Source organism: Mesocricetus auratus, unplaced genomic scaffold, assembly GCF_017639785.1.
Source record: "Mesocricetus auratus isolate SY011 unplaced genomic scaffold, BCM_Maur_2.0 Super-Scaffold_100021, whole genome shotgun sequence".
Taxonomy (NCBI): domain Eukaryota; kingdom Metazoa; phylum Chordata; class Mammalia; order Rodentia; family Cricetidae; genus Mesocricetus; species Mesocricetus auratus.
Genome location: NW_024429202.1, coordinates 28,668,860 through 28,690,683, shown reverse-complemented (window position 1 = coordinate 28,690,683; position 21,824 = coordinate 28,668,860). Strand labels below are relative to the sequence as shown.

General features: G+C 42.1%; 1 protein-coding gene across 9 annotated transcripts in view; it reads left to right on the top strand.

Moving 5' to 3' along the window:
- Positions 1 to 21,824, top strand: part of Kansl3 (KAT8 regulatory NSL complex subunit 3) — a 36,505-nt gene that overhangs the window by 2,461 nt on the left and 12,220 nt on the right. For 7 of the 9 annotated variants that reach the window (XM_040729155.1, XM_040729156.1, XM_040729157.1 and 4 more), the window contains 12 exons: positions 1,759 to 1,929; positions 10,467 to 10,557; positions 10,674 to 10,859; positions 14,517 to 14,648; positions 15,043 to 15,159; positions 15,336 to 15,437; positions 15,542 to 15,613; positions 17,061 to 17,135; positions 17,337 to 17,494; positions 19,636 to 19,699; positions 20,083 to 20,283; positions 20,415 to 20,571. In XM_040729155.1, coding sequence (XP_040585089.1) covers positions 1,759 to 1,929; positions 10,467 to 10,557; positions 10,674 to 10,859; positions 14,517 to 14,648; positions 15,043 to 15,159; positions 15,336 to 15,437; positions 15,542 to 15,613; positions 17,061 to 17,135; positions 17,337 to 17,494; positions 19,636 to 19,699; positions 20,083 to 20,283; positions 20,415 to 20,571 — 1,526 coding nt within the window. The remainder of the gene's footprint in view (positions 1 to 1,758; positions 1,930 to 10,466; positions 10,558 to 10,673; positions 10,860 to 14,516; positions 14,649 to 15,042; positions 15,160 to 15,335; positions 15,438 to 15,541; positions 15,614 to 17,060; positions 17,136 to 17,336; positions 17,495 to 19,635; positions 19,700 to 20,082; positions 20,284 to 20,414; positions 20,572 to 21,824) is intronic. The other 2 variants (XM_040729161.1, XM_040729162.1) reach the window with 1 other exon arrangement.

Sequence of the window (21,824 nt, the reverse complement as noted above, 5' to 3'; positions counted from 1 at the left end):
ACTCTGTACCTCTGGCTAACCTGGGACTAGCTGTGTAGCTTCGGGTGGCAGCAAATTCTTGATCTTCCTGTTTCTGCCTCCCAAGCTTTAGGGATTGAAGCTTAGGTATGGCTTAGAAGAGTAGCTTGTTTGAAATAGTCTTGGTTATCATGGAACCCTTTGTAGACTAGGCTGGCTCACAGAGATCCACCTGTCTCTGCCTCCCAAGTACTAGCATTAAAGATCTGTACCACTACCCAGCTCAGAAGACTGGTTTTTTTTGGGGGGTGGGGTGGGGTTCAAGACAGAAGAGTTTCTCTGTGACTTTGGAGGCTATACTGGAACTAGCTCTAGTAGACCAGGCTGGTCTCAAACTCACAGATCATCTGCCTCTGCTTCCCAAGTGCTGGGATTAAAGGTGTGTGCCACCACCACCTCCCGGCAGGACTGGTTTTATATTTTGTTTTTATTTCCTGATGATAGTAACATTTGGTTGACTTTCAGTTTGCTCAAGGTCAGTGAGCCATGATTTAGAGGAACATTCTAGCATAATTCTGATGCCTTTGGCCTGGGGCATAACTGAAAGCTGCCTTTACATAGAATTTGATTTTTTTTTTTTTACTGTGTAAAACTTCTTACAAAAACTCATGTATTTATATCTCATGGCATTTTCTTAAAATGAAGGTCAGTGAGTAGAGAACTGAATTATTTGTTTTTAATTGTGTTTTTGAGTGGGTACGTGCACTGAGTGCCAATGTCCTCAGATAGATCCCCTTGGAACTGGAGTTGCAGGCAGTTGTGAGTCATCCCATGTGGGTGCTGAGAATCAAGTCTGGATCCTCTGCAAGAGCAGCAAGCACTTAACAGCCTAGCCATCTTTCTAGCCCTGAGGAAGGGATTTTCTCTTCCTCCTCAAGTCAGGGTTTCTCTGTGTAGCCTTGGCTGTCCTGGAACTCACTCCGTAGACCAGGCTGACCTTGAACTCAGAGATCAGCCTATCTCTGCTCCCTGAGTTCTGAGATGAAAGGTGTGCACCACCATGCTGGGCAAGTTATGAATTTTTAATTCTATTTTTAGTAAGTTTAAGTAGCCGCATGTGACTTAAAGCTTCCGCATTTGGACAATATGCCTAGGTAGCTAATTATTGCTTGTGGATGTATTGTCTCCTCTGTGTGTGTGTGTGTGTGTGTTTGTATAGCTGCATTTTAAAAAGACTTTGGAGCCAGGTGTGGTGGCTCATGTTTATAGTCCCAGCTCTTGGTGAGGCCAAGGCAAGAGGAGTGTCAAGAGGTTAAGGCTGGGTGGGAGCTGGAGAGAGATGGGTCAGCAGTTAAGATCACATATTACTCTTGCAGAGGACCCATGTCAGATGTCTCTGGCCCCTGGACATGAGCTCACATGCACATACCCACTTACATACATACACAAAAATTGCTTTAAAAAATCTTAAGTAAAACAACAAGTTCAAGGCTAGCCTGGGCAATATAGTCAATTCCAGACTAGTGTGAAACTGCTTCAAAAGAAAAACCAAAGTCACTAAAGGTATAATGACCTTGCATTTCTCAAGCATATACCAGGGAGAAGAAAACTAGATGAGAATGTGGGGAAGATGACTTTGAATCAAAATTTTCTTGAGGATATGATGAGCTTATTCATCATTTAAAGCTAATTATGTTCTGTAAACTTATGTATGTTTTTGTTTGGCAACCAGATGATTGTTAAACACTTGTGTTGTGTGAAGTGTGTATGGCTTGGTCCTATTTCCTCACCTATTTACAGTGAATCAGACGTTCCAATAGATGTGGAGACGGTCACGTCAACTCCTGTACCACTCTATGACAACCAGAAGGCTCGGAGTGTGATGAATGAGTGTGAGCGGCATGTTATCTTCGCCAGGACAGATGCAGATGCTCCTCCTCCACCAGAAGACTGGGAAGAACATGTCAACAGGTAGGCCATTCCTTGATAGAATTGGTTAATACCTTGTAATTCTTTGATAACATCTTCATTGAAACATTTACTGGAGTTTATTTCATTTGTAGCTGTGTAAATGGGGGTGTCCTCTTCATTCTGCATTGTATCAGCTCACTGCTGTGAACCACTTGACAACATCTCAGCTGCCTTACTCATTGTCCCTAACTCTAGCACATTGACTGACATACATAATGACAGATGTCTATAGTTATAGCATCTGGGAAGGCTTAGGCAGGAAGAGAACTTGCACTTAAGAATTTAAGACATGTCTGGACAGCATAGTGAAACCTTAATCTTTCTATAAGAAGTAGGGGTTGGAGATATAGCACAGTGGTAAAGCATTTTCCTGGCATGTATGAGGCCCCAGCACCACAAAACCATGCAATTTATGTGTTGGATATAAGTGTGACTAACTCTGTAGGTTATTTGATGTAAGAGCCAACCAAACTACCTAAAAAACTAAATTTATGTTTGTAAGGCTTGCAAATATATGATCTACAGTTAGAGTAATAAATGTTTTGGGGTCATGTGTAAAGCTAACATGCTTGAATTGCTTTAAAATACAGTTTTTTGAGGTTGGGGATATAACTCCATGACAATTTAATTTAAAAATGTTGAGAGGGCTAGAGAGATGGTTCAGAGGTTCAGAGAGTATACTGCTCTTCAAAGAGCCATATGTTGGGCATCTCACAGCTGCCTGTAATTCCCACTCCAAGGGGGGATGCCTCTGGCTTGCTTGGACACCTGCACGCACATGTATATATACATATATGTGCTCGCGTGCACACACACACACACATACACACACAGTTAGAAATAATATAATACGACTTTAAAAAATAGGGGAACACTGCCGGGCGTTGGTGGCGCACGCCTTTAATCCCAGCACTCAAGAGGCAGAGAGGCAGGCGGATCTCTGTGAGTTCGAGACCAGCCTGGTCTGGTCTACAGAGTGGGTTCCAGGACAAAAAAAAAAAAAAAATAGGGAAACAAATGTATAATTTGAATTGAAGAGCTTTTTAAAATCAGTTAACCCTTGATTATGATTGAGAGGTTTGGGAGCTACTCATGTTTATTAGTCATTAGACTTAATGGTATATAGTAATGCTATTTCTTCAGTCATTCCTTCTTTTAAAAGATTCATTTTATATTAATGTATGTTTGTTTATGAGTGTATACCACGTGTGGTAGGTACCCTTAGAAGCCAGAAAAGAGATTGTTGGATCCCCTGGAGCTGTAGGTACTTGTGAGTTGTCTGGTGTGGTTGCTGGGAACTGAACTCTAGTCCTCTGGAAGAGCAGCAGGTGTTCACAGCTGTTCAGCCCCCTTTGTTGATTTTTTTGATATAGGTTCTCTGGTGTAATGTAGGCTGACCTCAGACTCCCTGTGTAGCTATGGTTGACTTTGAACTTCTGATCCTTGTGCCTCTGCCTTCCATATGATGGAATTATGGGTGTGTCACCATGCTTTGCCTTTATTTACTTTTTTTTTTTTTTTTTTTTTGTTTTTTTTTTTTGGTTTTTACGAGACAGGGTTTCTCTGTATTGTTTTGGAGGCTATCGGTCCAGCCCGGCCTCGAACTCACAGAGATCTGCCTGCCTCTGCCTCTCCAGTGCTGGGACCTTTATTTACTTTTATGCATAGTTTTTCTGTGAAAACCAAGGCTGGCAGCACACAGTATAAACATGTGCCACCGTGCATGGTCACTTGTTTCTTAATTTATAAGGAAAGATAAAACTACAAAGCAGATCCGGGTGGTGGTGGTGTTCACCTTTAATCCTAGCACTTGGGAGGTAGAGGCACATCTCAGTGAAGCCAGCCTAGTCTACAAAGCAAGTTCCAGGACAGCCAGGGCTGTTACACAGAGGAACCCTGTCTTGAAAAACAAAACAAAACCCTGCAAAGCAAAAGAGATGTTGGGGTGCCTGGCTGGAATGTCCTTACCCAGTTGAAAAGTCTGAGAAGCCATTGTGTTCTATAAGGGTAGATGCATGGAGAATCTTTACAGGAGAAAGATGGGCACACCTAGTAACTAGGGTGCCCCTTTACCTGCTGGGTGCTACAGGAAACACTTGAGCGATTCCTGTCTTTGCCTTGTCTTTCTCTAGTCTCAAAGTGGACTTCCTTTGTTAGAACCCCACTGCATACTGATAGTGTTTTGTTACTCTGAAATAAACTGTTACTGTGTTTGGTATCTGGTAAGATTTGGGAGATGTTCTATTAGCAACAGACTTTAAGCTATCTTTGATTAGGTCACTTGCAGGTAGCTGATTTATTTGTTAGTACTTAAAATTAGCTTAACTCAAGAAGAGGTCATCATTTTCTATAGCTTGTTTGGAAGTTTGCAGTTGCCTTTGCTGTGATTATAATAATCTTATTGCCTTCTTTCCCTTGATTGTTAAATTGCTGCTTCCTTTCTTCCTGTATAAGCCATGTAAAATTACAGTTTCCCACACTGAGAACTCCATGGACAGCCCTATAGAGGACAGTTCCCTAGAATCTCGATTTTTTTAATCTTCAGAAATAACTACCGGTAGGCTTGTATCTGTAGTCAGAAGCTTCTGTTGTTTGTTAGTGCTCTTTTCTCTGATTCTTGGATTATTCATTAGAAATTTTCCACAGATCATTTTGTGTATAGGAAACAAAATCTACTATCACCTATTCTAGTTTTCTCTAATGTTAGCTGATATTTTATGAAATAGTCTCAATCTCTGCTTGATTTAATTATCTATATCAGGCAGGGGTTGTCAGGCTGACCCATGTGCCAAATTTGGTCCATTGCTTGCTTTTGTATTCCTTGAAAGTAGTTTTTTTACGTTTTTAAGTGCTTGGAGAAAGGTATTATTTCATTGACACATAAAATTTTAATTTCAGTGTCTATGGTTAATAATTATTGAACTATAGCTATCCCATTCATTTGACATTGCCCATGGGTGCTTTTACATAGAGTTTTGTAGTTCTGGGAAGGACCATATGGTATGTATTCCCTCATATGTGTGCATTTTAGTTTCCTATCCAAGAACTTAGCTGACTGAGTCTGGGTCATGTTCTTGTGTCTGTGTGTCACAGACATATAGCTTGGAGAATTGTTGAAAGTTCTATTTGGTGGCAAAGATAGTCCTGAAGATACTAGGCCAGCTAACCTCCCCCATCTGTTTGTCAGATGGAAAGTTGCATTAGATGCGTTTACTCAGGTGAGTTTTAAATCACCTAACAGTTTTGTGGGGGTTTTTTGTTTTTGTTTTGTTTTTTGTTTGTTTGTTTGTTTTGTTTTTGTTTTTTGGTAAATGTAGTACTGGAGGGACTGGAGAGGTGGCTCAGTGGTTAAGCGTACTGGCTGCTCCACTGACTGCTCTTCCAGAGGACCCAGGTTCAATTCCCAGCAACCATATGACAGCTCCACCACTTGTCCAATTTCTTTTCCCTTCTTTTATTCTTTCCTTTCTTAGTAGTGTGGTTTAATTGAGCTTTTCTGATGTTGTCTTATCCGGTTTAACTTTTCACTTAAAATTTTTTCTTTAGGCTGAGCATGGTGGTGCACACCTTGAATTCCAGTGTTTGGGAAGCAGAGGCAGGTGGATCTGAGTTTGAAGCCATCCTGGTGTACATACTGAGTTCCAGGATAGTCAGGGCTATGTAGAGATCCTGTTTTACAGAAACAAAATAAGTAAAATAAATGTAAGATTTAAAAAAAAATCCTTCAGACAGGGCCAGTGAGATGACACTTGCCAAAACACAAGCCTGGTGTAAGCTTGATGACCTGAGTTTAGTTGCCAGAGCCATGTAAGTTGTCTCCTGACCACACAACTGCCGTGGCATGTGCCTCCCTGGTAAATACACACACACACACACACACACACACACACACACACACACACACACATAAAAAACTCTGGGGTTGGAGAGACGGCGGCTCAGCAGTTGAGAGCATTTGCTGCAGAAGGCCAGAGTTGTGCTTCCAGCACTCATATGTTGACTTAATAACCATCCTAACTTTAGTTTCAGGGGATTCAGTGCCCTTTTCTGGTCTCTGTGTGCTTTAGACGGTTTTGCATTAAATAAGTCTCCCTTGGAACAGAATCAGGGAATTAATGATTACTTTTGAAAATACTGTGTTTGCCTGGCTTTGTGGCATATGTCTATAATCCCAGACTTTTGGAAACAGAGACAGGAGGATCCAAATTTGAGAATATCATGGGTTACATAATGGCACCTTGTTGCTTTAAAAAAAATGGGGAGGAAAGAAGGGTCAGATTTTCTAGGACCATCATGCTGTTTTGCCTGCTTTGACTAGGGTGAGCCTGATGTCAGCATATCATTCAGGTTGGTCAGACCAAGGAAAACAAGAGACTATCTGATCTCATCTATGAAAGAAAGAAAATGCATTTCTTGCACTCATGAAAATTAAATAGATTTAGGCCCAAAGGGAGGGGGCAGTTGACTCACCACAGTTCCCATCAGCTCCCTGACTGGTTAGACTTGTATTTAAAATTTGGTCTCCTGTTTTTGAATTTTTCCTTAATTATATCTTTTGCATGCTCTTTATCTTAATCTTGGGTTAGATCTTTTTTCCCCCTGCCCATTTAATTTTCTCACCTCCCAGGAAGCTGACAGAATGCATAGAATGTTTCAGTTCTTAGGTCACTTTGTTTATGTGTGGCAACAATTACAAGAATTTTTTTTCTGAGATTTCAGACTCTCAATGTTGTGGCTTTCTAATGTAATTTCATGTGCTCTATGGTAATCATTTCTAAGTAGATTCTAACTTTTCTCTTTTGTTTAGATCATATTTCTTCCTCATATCATTTTGGATTTCATAATGAAAATAGAGTAATAACATGAGTAATGAAGGGCTGAGGAGATGGCTTAGTGGATAAAGTACTTGCTGTGTAGGCCTCAGGGCCTGAGTTTGGATCCTCAGCACCTACGTTAAAAAAGCTGGCATGGTGATACACATTTGTGACACAAGTGTTGGAGAAGGGGGTGGGGATCCTTGGAACTTTTTGGCCAGCCATTTAGCCAATCATTGAGTACCAGGGTCAGTAAGAGAGACCCTGTTTCAAACAATAATATGGAGAAAGAAGAGGACACCTAAATTCAACCTTTGGCTTTTACATGGACACCCCACCCACATGTATACACCACACACACACACACACACACACACACACACACACACACACACACACACAGTAATCTTAGTACTTACAACTAGGGTAGAATTCAACCAATGATTAAAAACCAAAATGGAAATATGTTGTGAACATTGTTTTCTCCCATGTCTACACATGCAAGAGTGAAGACCACCTGAGAATCACTGTACATGGACAGATGCCACTAGGGTAAAGATGCTGTATATTTCAGTAATGTGAAGGAAAAGGAAAATATGAACAGATAGGCTAGGAATATTAGTCCCAGCAAGCCATCCTATTCCAAATGGAGTTAAAGCTTTCAAAATCAAAAGTGTCTCTAAGTAACAAGCCACAATAAAAATAGACATGATTCTGATGAAGTAACAGGAGTTATGCCAAGAGAACTAGGGGGAAAGCAAAAGAAAAGGCACAATCTGGAAACCTAACACTGCTTCTAGTTATCTTTGGAGTATTACAAGTGAGTAGCTTTGGGAACCCAGAAGAGATTTACATTGTAGCAAGGAAAGCTTTGCAGATAGATAGAAGGCACTACTAGCCAGTTGTGATGCTGCAGTTCCTTTATCGCAGCATTGTGAGTCAGAAGCAGGAAGATCATGAGTTTGAGGCCAGTGTTGGTTACATAGCAAGTACGAGGTCAACTTGAACTGTGTGATAAGATTCTGTCTCAAAAAAGCCAGGGCTGGGAACATATAATTTAGCATTAGAGTACTTGGCTTGTTTATATCTCTTATTACTAAGGTGAGGAAATGATGGCATTTCTGAAGAGGGGTTGCTTGGTTCTATCTCTAAACCTATGTTGCTATCATTATTGTTCATCATAGTTAGTCTGAATTGTAAGTAACTTAGAGATCATCTAAGTCTCTTTTTTAGACCTCAAGACTCAGGGTACATAGCCAGCTCTTCATTAAAGAGTGAAATAAAGTCTAACTCTTGGTTAGGCTTCTCCTGGACCATGTAAGTTGTGTGGTAGATAGGTATTTTATAGAGAGAAAAGGAGTTTCTAGTAAATATTTGCTTACTCTTATATACCAAACAATTGAACAGTGTGAAAGGTAATTTGTCTTTTAATCTGTATATTCTCTACAGATACTAGTATTTGTAGACCCATGACCTGTAGATGAGTGTTGACTAAGATTAGGTGTGATAAAAAAGATGCTAATCTGCTATGACGTAAGAAATGGAGACTGTTGATGTCATTTCAAGTAGCTTCCCTGTAGATTGACCACCTTAGAGTGTTAAAGAGCTTGGTTGAGTGTTGAGTCTAAATCTTCCTGCTGTGTTCTTCCTCTGCACTTAGTAGGCTGCGCAGGGGAGGGAGGGAGACAATGACAGGATGAACCTGGCTGTTCAGAGCACTTTGAATGCAGTGTGTGTGCAATTTGTTTATTCAGAAAGCGTTTTAACTTCCCGGAATGTCAGGTACTTGGGAATATAGCATTAAAACACACAATAAAAATCTTGGCTTTTACATTCTAACAAAGGGAACCAAACACAGAATGGCTAGAATGTGAGGCGATGTAGTTGGAAAATGGAGCTAGAGAATCCCAGGGTGGGGTAAAAGGGGTCAAAGAAGCCTTAGTTGAAGGTGATACCTAACAGTGACCTGAAGGAGAGGAAAGAGGACATTACTGTTTGAATATTGGAATGAATAAAAAGGGTCCAGATACAGGGCTACACTTGATACACATGGTATAGGGGATAGGCATTATTGATCAGGGACAGAAGAGTATCTGAGCTAAACTGAGTGGCAATCATTGGATGATGAGATTGGGACAGTATTGGGATCCATGTGGCTCATTGCAAGAACTTTAATAACTTTTTTTCCCCTTTTATTTGGGGTGTGTGTGTGTGTTGCATGTATTTGAGTACGATTCTATAGCTGGAGGCCAGAGATTGATGTCTGGTATCTTCCTCTAGTTACTACCTTAGTTTTTGATCTAGAATCTCTCATTGAAACTAAACCTTGCTGATTGATTAGACTGGCTGATGACCAAGCCCCTGGGATCCTTCTGTCTCACCCCATCTCTGAAACCAGCACTAGAATTACAGACACCATGCTCAGCTTTTACATGGGTGTTAGGAGATAAAAATTGAGGTCCTCATATTTGCATAGCAATTACTTTACCCATGAAACCATCTCACCAGCACCGGGTTATTGGGAGGTTTTTGTTTTTTGGGGTTTTTTTTCCCCTTGTTTTTTTTCTTGTTTGTTTTTTGAGACAGGGTTTCTCTGTGTTGTCCTGGCTTTCCCGGAACTCATTCTGTAGAACAGGTGGGTCTCGAACTCACAGTGATCTGACTGCCTGTGCCTCAGTAGTGCTGGGATTAAAGGCATGCACCACCATGCTCAGCTTGTTGGGAATTTGTTGATGGCAGAGAAAGTAAATAAAGATTAAATATCTTCTATTGCCTTTTTTTCCTCCTATCTTTAAGATTACTAGTCAGAATTGGGATATCAGAGTTATTAAGATTGCTGGGGATGAGGTGACAAGTGATGTTAGTAAGCTTAGTACCACTATGTTGGGAATCAAGCCTGGGGCTAAGAACAATAGGATATGCAGGACAATGGCGGCACATTCCTTTAATCTCTCAGAGTTTGGGGCCAGCCTAGTGTACAGAGTGAATTCCAAGACAGTCAGAGTTACACAGAGAAATCCTGACTTGAAAACAAACAAAAAGAATACTAAGATAGACTTGTAATTACAAAATTTAAAGCTGGATTTAGAAGGACACAGAAAGCTGTCCGTAAGGAAGGTAGATATTTATGTCATTTTCATATACTAGGTTAATGTTAACATCATTTCTCTAATTGTGTGATAGGAAAAAAATGTAAAATCCATGGAAAAGGAAAAACAGTATTGGGTACAATATTGAGGCATTGGAGAATTGTGGTTATAGTTCTTTTACAATTTTGCTCTTCAAGCTGGTTTACTCTCCTGCTTTTAGTATAGTCCATTAAGATGCTTGTTGAACCAAGCATTGTGGCATATATTGTAGTCCCAGCACTCTGGAGGCTGAGGTAGGAGGAATTTGGAGTTTGAGTCCAGTCTAGCGTGAGACCTTGTCTGGAAAATAAATAAAAGAATTGAAACATGTTTGTGCACTGATGCCATGTCTTTGGTTACTAATAGCCACCAGATAAATAATTAGCTTTTCAAACACTGAAAGGCTCCATGACTGACCCTTAGTGGAGTATTGGTGATTTGTTGACAGAATTGGGACCAAAATTTCATGCCTTTAGCTCAGTGACTAGTCTCTTTCTTAATGGTAACAAAACGTGACAGCATCTCTTTATATGGTAGAGGTACATGGGAAACATCCTTAGGGTTACTCTTTAATTCCTCAGAGTCTCTGTTATAGGACTGGCTGGACAGGGGCTCAGAGCAAGCTATTTAACAAGATCCTCAAAGCCCTGCAGTCTGACCGGCTCGCCCGATTGGCCAATGAAGGGGTAAGATATGGGAAATCTGTGTATAGTTGGCTGTCTTACTTCAGGCCTCATTGACTGACTGTGTCCTGTGTTGTCCCCCTCCCCCCCACTACCCTCTTTTCATGACCATCTTTCAGGCCTGCAACGAGCCTGTGCTTCGTCGTGTCGCTGTGGATAAGTGTGCAAGGAGGGTACGGCAGGCTCTGGCAAGTGTAAGCTGGGACACCAAGCTGATCCAGTGGCTGCATACCACCCTTGTGGAGACCTTGAGTCTGCCCATGCTGGCTGCGTACTTGGATGCTTTGCAAACCCTGAAAGGGAAGGTGAGGCTTTTGTTGCTTTTTTGTAGCAGTAGCCAATATTTGCTGTGGGTTCAGGATGTAGGTTTGGAGAAGACCATTGTGACCAGGTCAGCATGGTTGAGTCTAACAATTTGGCTATTAAAAATAGGAAATTTTTCTTCAGTCCTTCCATCTTTTGGATGAAGTGTGACATCTGAAAACCAGAATGCATATTTAACCTCTATAGCCTTGCAGTTTGTGCTCTGAGTCATCACTGAAATTGAATTGTGGTGGTGGAGATGAGAGTTTTACCAAGGAGAACTGTCAAGAAAAAGGGAATGACAAGCAGATCTGTGTTGCTCGGAGGACCAGGGGATTACATAGCAAGGACCTACCTGACACTAAGTCTCCTCATCAAGAGATAAACCATAGGCTGGTGTGGTGGTACATACACACCTTTAATTTCAGTACTGTGGAGGCACAGGCAGGTGGATCTCCATCGCTTTGAGCCTGTTCTACACTGCAAGTTCATTTCTGTAGTGATTAAGTTAGTGAATTGAAGTAGAGATCTTGACAGAAAAGCCAGCATATGAGAAGCCCACAATAACTACTGAGGATTATTCAAGTGGCCCTCATAGGGGCTTGAGGAGTATGTGTGCCTTGCTCCAGCACAGGATGGCCTTAAGCAATGGTACTTAATTAAGTTTCTTCACTTTGTTTTTCTTTTATCTGGTGGTACAGGGGTAGAGTCCAGTCTCTTGCATTTGCCCAGTCAGGTCTCCAAAACTTGTAATTTCATTGTTTCTTAATCTGTTTTGTTTTTGTTTGTTTGACATTACAGAATGCTGAGTTTCTCAGAAAGCTGAAGGAAACTGTGTGCCAAAGTAAAACAAAACGCAGGACTAGATATAATGTTTATATGTATGATTGGATATTTGACCTAATCTTTTTAATTCAGCTGATACTTACCTTGTATTTAGAATGTACCAGGCATGGAACTGAGCAAAAGGAAGTATATTTGGTGAATAATGTACTCTAGGGATGAGTGCTGACAGTGCCCAGGGCAATGGTAGCTCTGCCACACTCCCATGGCCATGATTTTGATGTGATTGCTCTTGCTTGAAAAGACAAGTTTGTACTACTTCTGATTTAAGATACTAGTGGGGCATGTCCTGTGTGAATGAGGTGATAGATATTTTGAGCATGACAGATCCCTGTTGTGAACTTTTTAAGTGTGCACAGCAGATGTCAGTGCTACTTGGACATAGTGCTGGGGTCCAGTATGGGTTAGCTAGAATGACATGAGTCTGCTTGGTACACCAGTCAGTGAGCATAAGGTACTGTCTACCCTGGGCTGTGATCTCCATGGTGGTTCTCCTACCTCCAGACTTAAAGGTATTAATGGATATGGAATTATTTTTGCTTTAAAATACTTGCTAGGTGTTAGACAGCAACTGGCTGAGATCATGCTCTTGGCCTAGCTATTTTCAACTTCAGCTACATTATGAAGAACGCAGAGAAGGGACAGCAAACTCCGGGTCTACATTGTGTTGAGACAGAATGAATGCAAGACCAGAAGGGCTGGAGAAACTTGGCTTTTAAGTGGAAATCAGTTACCGATGACTTATTTCATGTTGACAGTGAGCCTCGGGCTTTTCAGTTTCATAGATAAACTTTGCTGCCTGAGAAAGCTTTATAAGTATAAGCCCAGTATTCACAGTGTTATGGCTCATGATTAGAGAGGGGGTTATAAAGAATGGGCAGTTTGGGGTGCTGATCCTTTGCTGTTTGACTTTAACCCTTATCACTTTGTACTCCTACTTCTTGCTGGAGTCTGGTTTATTTATTTTATTTTATTTTATGTATGAGTGTTCTGCTTGCGTGTATGCCTACATGTCAGAAAAGGGCATTAGATCCATTTATAGATGATTGTGAACCACCATGTGGTTGCTGGGAATTGAACTCAGGACCTCTGGAAGAGCAGCCAGGACTCTTTAACTGCTGAGCCATCTCTCCAGTCCTGGAATCTGTTTCTTAAGTCCACATTGGTCTGGAATAAACACTACACATCCTTGCTTTTTGTCTCACTTGGGTAACTTGTCTGTCCTGGAACTTGCTGTGAAGACCAGTCAGGCTTTGGACTTGCTTTAATACTCCTCCTGCTTCCTAGGTTTTTGGGATACAGGAGTGGGTTACCTGCCCAACTGTGCATCTGGCTGATAACTCATCTCATGCTGGAGTCCTGCCTAACCTAAGCCTGTTTCACTGTATGTGTTACTGCTTCAGATGTGAATTTCCTGTTCACCAACCCTGCTCTGTGTAGGGCTTATTTTTCTCTCATGGCAGTTATTACTCCCCCTCCCCCCATTGGTTTGTCTTTCTCTCTCTTTGAGGTTACATCCCTCTGCAGGATTAGCTTGGTGCTTTGTAAGAGCAACTGCTATATTAATATTAACTTCTGAGTGGACTGAGACAGTCTTGAGATTATAATTCCCAAAATCTCATGGGGAGATCCTCTTAGTGTGTCTTTTCTCCCTTTGTTATTTATTTACTTATTTTTTGAGACAGGGTTTCCCTTTGCTGACCATGAATTAGATATCCTCCTGCCTCAGCTTCCTGAGTGTTGGGCCCAGATTTCAAATCTTATTAAACTTATTTATCTGGAGTACAGATAAAGAATTTCAAGTAACATACCACAGTGTGATATTCATTTTATTTTAATTATTTTGTGTGTTGTGGATCAAGCCCGGGGCTTTGCAAATCCTAGGTAAGATTTACTCCAGCTTCTTTCTAATCAGTCTGTATGTCTCTCCATGTGTCTCTCTCTCTCTCTCTCTTGTCTTTCTCTCTCTCTCTCTCCTTCCCTCCTCCCCTCCCTCTGTCCCTCCCTCTCCTGAGTTAGGAATAGCTAGCTCATCTTAGCCTGCTGCCTTTGGCATTTTATGCCTACCTCAAACCATATTCTTTAGTCTCTGGAAACCCTTTTTAGATGCCTCTGAAAACTACCTATAACACTCAAAAATCTTTTCTTTCTTTCTTTGACATTGTTTTGACTTCTCTGTGGGTATTGTGGGATTGGTGAAGATATTTCTTTGCAGCATAAGCATCAGCATGTTTCAAACCTGTGTTTATATATTGGTGAGGTCACTTTTGGGGGGGGAATAGTTAAAAACAGGATATATAAATCACAATATACACAATATAGTAGGATATATTTTTGGGGGAACAATAGCAGGTTTCATTATACTTGTCTCAACTTGAACTATATCCAGAAGATAGTGCAGATGTTTATTTTTTTGTTTTTTTGAGTCAGGGTCTAATGTATCCCGGGTTGTCCCCTATGTAGCTGAGGTTGACCTTGACTTTTTGATCCTCTTCCATCCACCTCCCAAGTGCTGGAATCACATTGGAATGAGTCACCATGACTTCTGTGTTTTCTGATAAGAAAAAGTACCCAAAGTATAGTCATCTGGGAAAAGGATGGTAGAATAAACTGCAGTTCATTGACGCTGCTCACTGGATTGCCTTCCAGAGAATGAGCTCTGCATTCTTCTCACAGCGGGGAGTGTACTTTAGCTGTGCACTAATCTGATATGCATAAGAACTAAGAGCTCAGTGGATTTCTGTCCTGCAGCACATTGCTGCTGGAAGGAAGGTTTCTCGCTTCACACTGGAAACATTTTTGCTCATCCTTTGTAGATCCCAACTTTGATCGACCGAATGCTTGTGTCGTCCAACACAAAGACTGGGGCTGCAGGAGCAGAGGCTTTGTCTCTCCTCCTCAAGAGGCCCTGGGACCCTGCTGTTGGTGTGCTTTCTCATAACAAACCAGTAAGTTGGCTGCTCAGCCGTAACTGGCACATAAAATGTTCAGACTGAGCCTTAGAGGCTTAGCAAGGGGAGATAAGTGGCTTAACTTTCTTTAATAGCTTGGGTTCTTCTTAAAGATGCATTTATTTTTAAAGTGGGTGTCTGCTCTTGAGTGTAGGTGCTCTTGAGGTCAGAAGAAGGAACTGAGTTACAGGCACTTGACATGGGTGCTGGGAACTGAACTCTGCTTCCCTGGAAGAGCAGTGAGTGCTCTTAACTACTGAGCTGTCTCTCCAGCCATAAGCAAAGGATCAGTGGTTGGTATAAACTGTTGGATGCAGTTGTTGAGAGTTTATATATAGATGAATGAATACTTCTCACTCAGTGGTTCTTGGATGGGATTCTGTCTCCTCAGAGCAAACTCCCTGGTTCTCCTTTGATTCTCATCGCCTCCTCTGGTCCCTCCAGCTCTGTGTTCCCTGCCTCACGCCGCCACCGCTTCTGGCAGTCGCAGCTTTCCTGCTTAGGCAAGGTAATTGTAAGGACGAGGAGTTCTGGGTAGGAATGTAGTCTTGGAGGATTAACGAGAAGAGTATGTGGTTTATCTCCTTAATTCTTTGTATCACCTGTCTAAGATTTGGGATAAGTTAAGAGAATTGAGGTTTGAAACTTGGCACTTCTGACATGGATGCTCTTTCTGCCCTTTAGGTCATTCCTGTAGCCACCCATCTGCTGAACAATGGTAGTGGGGTAGGAGTCCTGCAGTGCCTTGAACACATGATTGGGGCAGTAAGAAGTAAAGTGCTGGAGGTGAGAATGCCCAGGTTTGGTTCACAGAGGAGCACCCAGGAGTGTGGGATTGTTCTGTGCCCATGCAGTCTCCTGTTTACTCTCTTCTTTCTCTTGCCACAAAGATTCACAGCCATTTCCCACACAAACCCATCATCTTGATTGGATGGAATACAGGAGCTTTGGTGGCCTGTCATGTAAGTAATTTCTGTTTTATTTGGAGATCACTGAAAATTTTAATGTGGTCATGAAAACAGTGCTACTATTGTTAATTTTAATTCTTCTTTATCTTTGTGCTAGTTACTTGGTATGGGAACTGTATTTACATTGTATAAGACCATCTTACTAGTTTTTAAATGTTATTATGGAAATGTTACTACTGGAAGAATAAGAGTAGTGAGTAAATTCCCTGATCTCCTAGTTTTACCAGAGATCAACTCATAGCCAGTCTTATTTTTGTCTTATTCCTGCCCACTTTCTGTGTTCCAGATTATTTTGAGGAAAGTCTCAAAGTATGATGACACATGCTTATAATCTTAGCACTAAGTAGACTGAGGCAGAAAGATTGCCATGAGTTTGGTGTTAGCTTGGGCTATATATAGTAAGTTCTGGGTTAGCCCAAACTTCTTAGGAGAAGAAAACAAAACAGTATTAAAAAGTTCCAAATACAGCCTGGCAAATAGGCATTGTCAGGTGGATCCTTTGAGTTCAAGGCCAGCCTGGTCTACAGAATGAGTTCCAGGACAGCCAGGGCTACACAGAGAGAAACCCTGCCTGGAGTGTGGGGGGGGGGAGGGGGGTGGTCCAAATACTATATTTCATTTATATATGTTTGAGCATGTGTCTCTGGGAACAAAGATTCCTTTTCTCCAGACTTCAATACCTTACTGTGTTTTCTCCTTAACATTTCAATGGGGACAAATTAGTAGTTTTGAATTCAGTGTTGTGTTAGGTTCCTTTGTAAATATCAAGGGACTTTTTTTCCTGCATGTTTATGTCAGCTTGTGTAAGTGTCCTTGACTTTTGAAAGCTCCACTTCTTCCAACCAGTGTAGTCAAGTGTGGTATCTGGAGTAGTGAGAGAGCAAGTATCTGCTATAATCTGCACACCCTAGGGCAGAGCGCTCAGTAGTCACTTGCTTTGAGAAGTCTCAGCTATGTAGGAGCTAGCCCTGAAAACCACTGATAAGAGATTTCTCCACTTAAGGGACAGAATTGGCATTTGTGTTTTGTCTGTGTTTTGGGTGTTTCTCTGTTCTGGGAATGGAACCCAGGCCTTGCACATGCGAGGTAATTATGCTACTCTGAACTCGCTTTATCTCCCTGCCTGGCAACATTTATGTTCTTTGCTTATATTTGTTCTCAATAGCAAAGTCAGTAAGGAGGGCTCTAGTCGAGGTGCTCTCAGGGCTGAAACATGACAACTCCATCAGGGTGTATGTGGGGGTCTGTCTGGGCTCCAGTTCTCTAGGAAGTGACTGCCTGTGTTCTGTACACTTAATCATGTCATGGCTGACAAAACCAAAGGCTAGGACCAGCAAGCTGGGACTGACTGGCTCTAAACTAGCCAGATCCACCTGCGTCTGGGGAGGCTGAGGTGCAGTGAATTCACTTGACGAAAGATAAATGGTGCCTTTATTTACAGGTGTCTGTGATGGAGTATGTCACTGCAGTTGTTTGCCTTGGGTTTCCTCTGCTTACTGTGGATGGCCCCCGGGGGGTAAGAGCGAGGTGAAACTGGTTGGTCTTTGGCAATGGGAGTGGGGACAGCGGGAATGTGGGACACTGGAGTGCATGCTGCATCCGGGGTAGAGTGAGGCCTCTGCAGGTTCTCAGCTGACGTTTCTGCACAGCTTCAACGGCAGTCAGTGCTTCCTGAGCACCAGTTGGCTAAATCTAAACTGCTGCCTCCCTCTTTTAGGATGTGGATGATCCCCTCTTGGACATGAAGACTCCAGTCCTCTTTGTCATTGGTCAGAATTCTCTACAGTGTCACCCTGAAGCCATGGAGGACTTCCGGGAAAAGATTAGAGCAGAAAATAGCTTGGTGGTGGTTGGGGGAGCTGATGATAATCTCAGGTAGGTACATTCCTCTAGAGCTGAGAGGGAACATGTTAGAATGTTAAAAAATTTCTTGTCTGGTGGTAGTGTAATGATAGACCAGTGTGACTGAAATAACAAAGTTTCATCATGTAATGCCAATGTATGTTCAGGAGGCTGAAGCAGGATTCTCTTTGAGGCCAGCCTGGCCCTTGAACTTGTCTCAAAAACTTAAAAACAAAAGAGCTGCAAGAAATCCAAAATCTCATCTGTCCTTTACCTAAGAGTTTCTTGTATAACCAAAATACGATCTTCAAATGAGGAGATTAATGTCAATTTGATAGCATTGTCTAGTCTAAATAACACACTTAGATTTCATCAGTGTCTCCCTAGTGTCTGTCTCTTTTTGAGATAGGATTTCTTGTAGCCTAGGCTGTAAGATTTACCATGTGCTGAGGATGACCCTGACTGAACACATCCTCCTGCCCTAACTACTGAATCTCCATACTCAGTCTTCAGTGTTTGTTTTCTGTGACCTTAACACCATTAAAGACAGCTGACCAGTTATGTTACAGATAGTTTAGTTTTTTAAAAATATTTTGGGATTACATTGAAGACATTCAGTGTATTCTGTCAGTCAGGGGAAACATTAAATTTGTCTCATTACCACTGATAATAACATTAATCACGTAATTGAGATAGTTGCTGTGGGATTCTCCACTATGAAATTATTGTTTTTCCCATTGTAATTAGGAGTCATCTTGTGGGGAGAAGATACTTTGAGATTCTTTGTCATCAAACTTTTCCTAGGGTAGGCATTAAAAAATTTTTTTCCTTAGTGAGAATCAGTGTGAATATAGATGTACTTGTGTTAAGCCTGACTGGATACATTTTGAAGTATAAATAAAACCAAGTTTGGGGAGGGGTTTTAGGAAGCTCAGTCTTAGAAAACACCTTGACTTGTAGGGTTTTTGTTTGTTTCTTGAGACAGTTTTACTATTCAGCTCTGGTTCTCCTGAAACTATCACTCTGTAGACCAGGCTGGCCTCAAACTCACAGGTCCTGGGATTAAAGACATGCAAAAAGCTTGGGCAAATAAATGCCTGTTCCTGTCTGTATGGTTTCTATTTGGGCTTCTTGTAGGAGTCTTTTTGGACTTTGTCATTTGCCACTTGATTACTGACGTTCAACTCAATGTTTTCATGCAAACATGTTATTTTTGCTGATATTCAGATGATCCACAAGAGAATAGAGCATATGTATATTAAGGGAATGAGGAAGAATAGAACGCTGGCTGCTGTTGAGTTGTGATGAAACATTAGCATAGGTTGAAGATCACTGGACTAAGGATTGGGAAACTTCAATTAGTCTTAATTCCTTTATGTAGAAGTTTGGATAAGTTGCTTAACTGAAAATGATGGTGTTAATGTATAATCAAGATCAAAGACTTTTGTCTTTGATGTCAGACTTTTGTTTAGAGTACAGTTTGTTTACATTTAGTTTTTTAAACTTACTTGAGATAGGGTCTTTTTTGTATCCCTGGCTGTCCTGTAACTCTCTAGGTAGACAGATCTGCCTGCCTCTGCCTCCTGAGTGCCAAAATTAAAGATGTATGCTACCACACCTTGCTTTAAAAAAATTAAAAATAATTTAAAAATTTTTGTGTGTTCGAGGATTCCCGTACCACAGAACTTTTATGGAGGTCAGAGCACAAGTTGGAGTTAGTTCTCTCCTTTTAAACTATGTGAGTCCTGAGCAACTCAGGTTGGAGGATCAACATGAACATAAGTATTATTTGAATTAAGCTTCCTTTAAGTCGTTTTGGAGGGTAAATATAGATTTAATAATGTTACTCTCCCATCATATAACTTAGGGTCCTGGTTTCCTTTTCCAGGTTTTTGTTATTTTAAGACAGAGTCTTATAGATAAACTTTTTTCACAGTCCTCCCCCCTTCTGCGTGTGTTGGGGAGGAAAGGAAGAGAGAGAGAGGTGTGTGTGAATGGAGGTATACATATAGCAGGACATGGGAGCATAGCATTGTGTGGAGGTCAGAACAACTTTCAGGGTCAGTTCTCTCCTCTCACTCTGGGTGGCAGAGTTTGAACTTAGTCATTAGGCTTTCCCTGCAAGCGCTTTTGCGTACTCAGTCATCTCACTGTTTTCTCTTTTTGCCTCTTAGAATAAGCAAAGCAAAGAAGAAATCAGAAGGCTTGACTCAAAGCATGGTGGACAGATGTATTCAGGTAAACAGTTTTCTCGTTTTGTAGCAGGGCCTTCTTTTCTGTAGCTTTAGGTTTAGTCTTACTGGCAGCAGCTTACCCACTTGTCATGAAGGGTATCAAGTAGGTTCTGTGGTGTACCTAAATCACAGTCAAAGAAATTGGGGAAAAAAGAGCAAAGGAGAGGTGAACTAAGATAAAGATATGGGTGAGGCATCTAGGGGTGGTGTGCCCACAGCTGCTTTCACATAGGCACCTGCTGGTCCTCGCCGAGGAGCTTGGCCTTGCTGTGACTTTGTGAGTGGGAAGAACCATCACTTGGGAGTAGAGTTCTGTTTAGCTTGATGTTATTTGGAGGGTCCTGTTCTCCAGAGGAGGACTCAGGCCTTGCCTTCTTTTCACACTAGGATGAGATTGTGGACTTCCTGACTGGAGTGCTCACTCGTGCCGAAGGGCATGTGGGGTCTGAGCCTCGGGATCAGGATGCTGAGAAGAAAAAGAAGCCCCGGGACTTGGCCCGAAGAGATTTGGCCTTTGAAATTCCTGAGCGAGGCAGTCGACCTGCTTCCCCAGCTGCCAAGCTCCCCACCTCCCCCTCGGGCTCAGAGGTAGTGTGGGCAGGGGGAGAGCACCTTTGTTGAAGTGTGAAGATGCATAACTGGGAATTCCTATAAGGGGAGATCCAGGGAGACATGCCAAGTGATGGCTGGATGCAAACCTTTGGACCTTGTCTACTCAGGATCTCTCCAGTGTGTCCAGTAGCCCCACCTCTAGCCCTAAGACCAAAGTGACCACTGTGACCTCTGCCCAGAAGTCCAGTCAGATTGGGACTTCCCAGCTGCTGAAAAGACATGTGCAGAGGACAGAAGCCGTGCTAACCCACAAACAAGCCCAAGGTATAGTCTCCTGGCCTAGCAGCCCCTGTGGACTCTGTCTCCTGCAGCTAATGTTGTGTGGCAGTTGGAAGGCATTAGATCTGCAGCTTTTTCAGGACAGTGCGAGAGGCAACCTTTCCTGTGTTGTTTCTAGGCAAAATCAGGTTGCCATGAAATCCCAAAACTCTGTGGGACTAGGCCTTGTGTTCGCTAGTCATGGCCTTGTCCGTTGGTGTGCTGGAGACATGAACTTAAAAGCTGACTGTGTGTAGTGACCTGACCTCTCTTCTAATTACTAATTGGAGAAGCCACGTACTTTGTCAGCCATTCCTGTAGTCAGAGGGCTCTGCAGATAATAAGCACGGAGTGACTATGATTTTATTCCTTGGGTTCTAGGCCAGCTCACCTTGCCCTTCTTTTTTTTTTTTTTTTTTTGGCCTTGAAGAGAGCTCCGTGATGGGTTATCTACAAATTTGGTCAGGGTTCTGTAGTTAAGCTTCAGTTGAGAGTGGGAAATATTTGTGTTGTTGAAATCAGGGTTTGGAGGAATCCAAGGGCTATGTGGGGAGCCATAGAAAAGGGAAAATTCAGTAGGTCAAGAAAGAAGCATCAGTGGTTCTGTCCCTTATGTTGGTCTGTTCCATCCCCCACCCCCACATGATCCTGTGTTCACCTCCCCTTTTGCTTTTAATGGAGCCAGAGGTTTATTACTTAAACCTAGACGTCTTATGAAATGCTACTCACAAGTATGAGTGGGTGGGTGAAGGCAACAAAAGAGGCTCGGCCACTAGGGTCTGTGGATGCCCTGTAACCTGACTTTTCCAAAGTGGTGGGAAAGAGCTGAGTTCCTGATGGGACTCTCATAGAAATTTGGTGAAGGCAGAACTAGCAGATTGCTGTCTTTCTGGGTAGCGTGATTAGTGGAGATACAAAAGTGATCTTGAAGGCTGAGTAGTGAGCTGGTTTAGGATGGGGCCCAAGAATGTCAATGGGGACATCTATAGTCATAAAGTCATGGTTGCAGAGCTGATGGGTGGGTGGGGAGTGGTAGTTAATATAAACAGAGTCTTCACTACCTGCTGCCCTGCTTTGGGGTTGACCTGCCCTAGCATGTTGAGGCTTGGCGATGGCCCCAAGTGGCAAGTACACAGCCAAGTCAGGTTCCAGATCCCTGTAGTTGCCTCAGAAAGAGCACCCACTGACCATTTTCATCTTTTCCTTGTTCCCACTCTGTTCCTCCATTCTCTAGCTGGCTATGATTCTATAATTCTTTC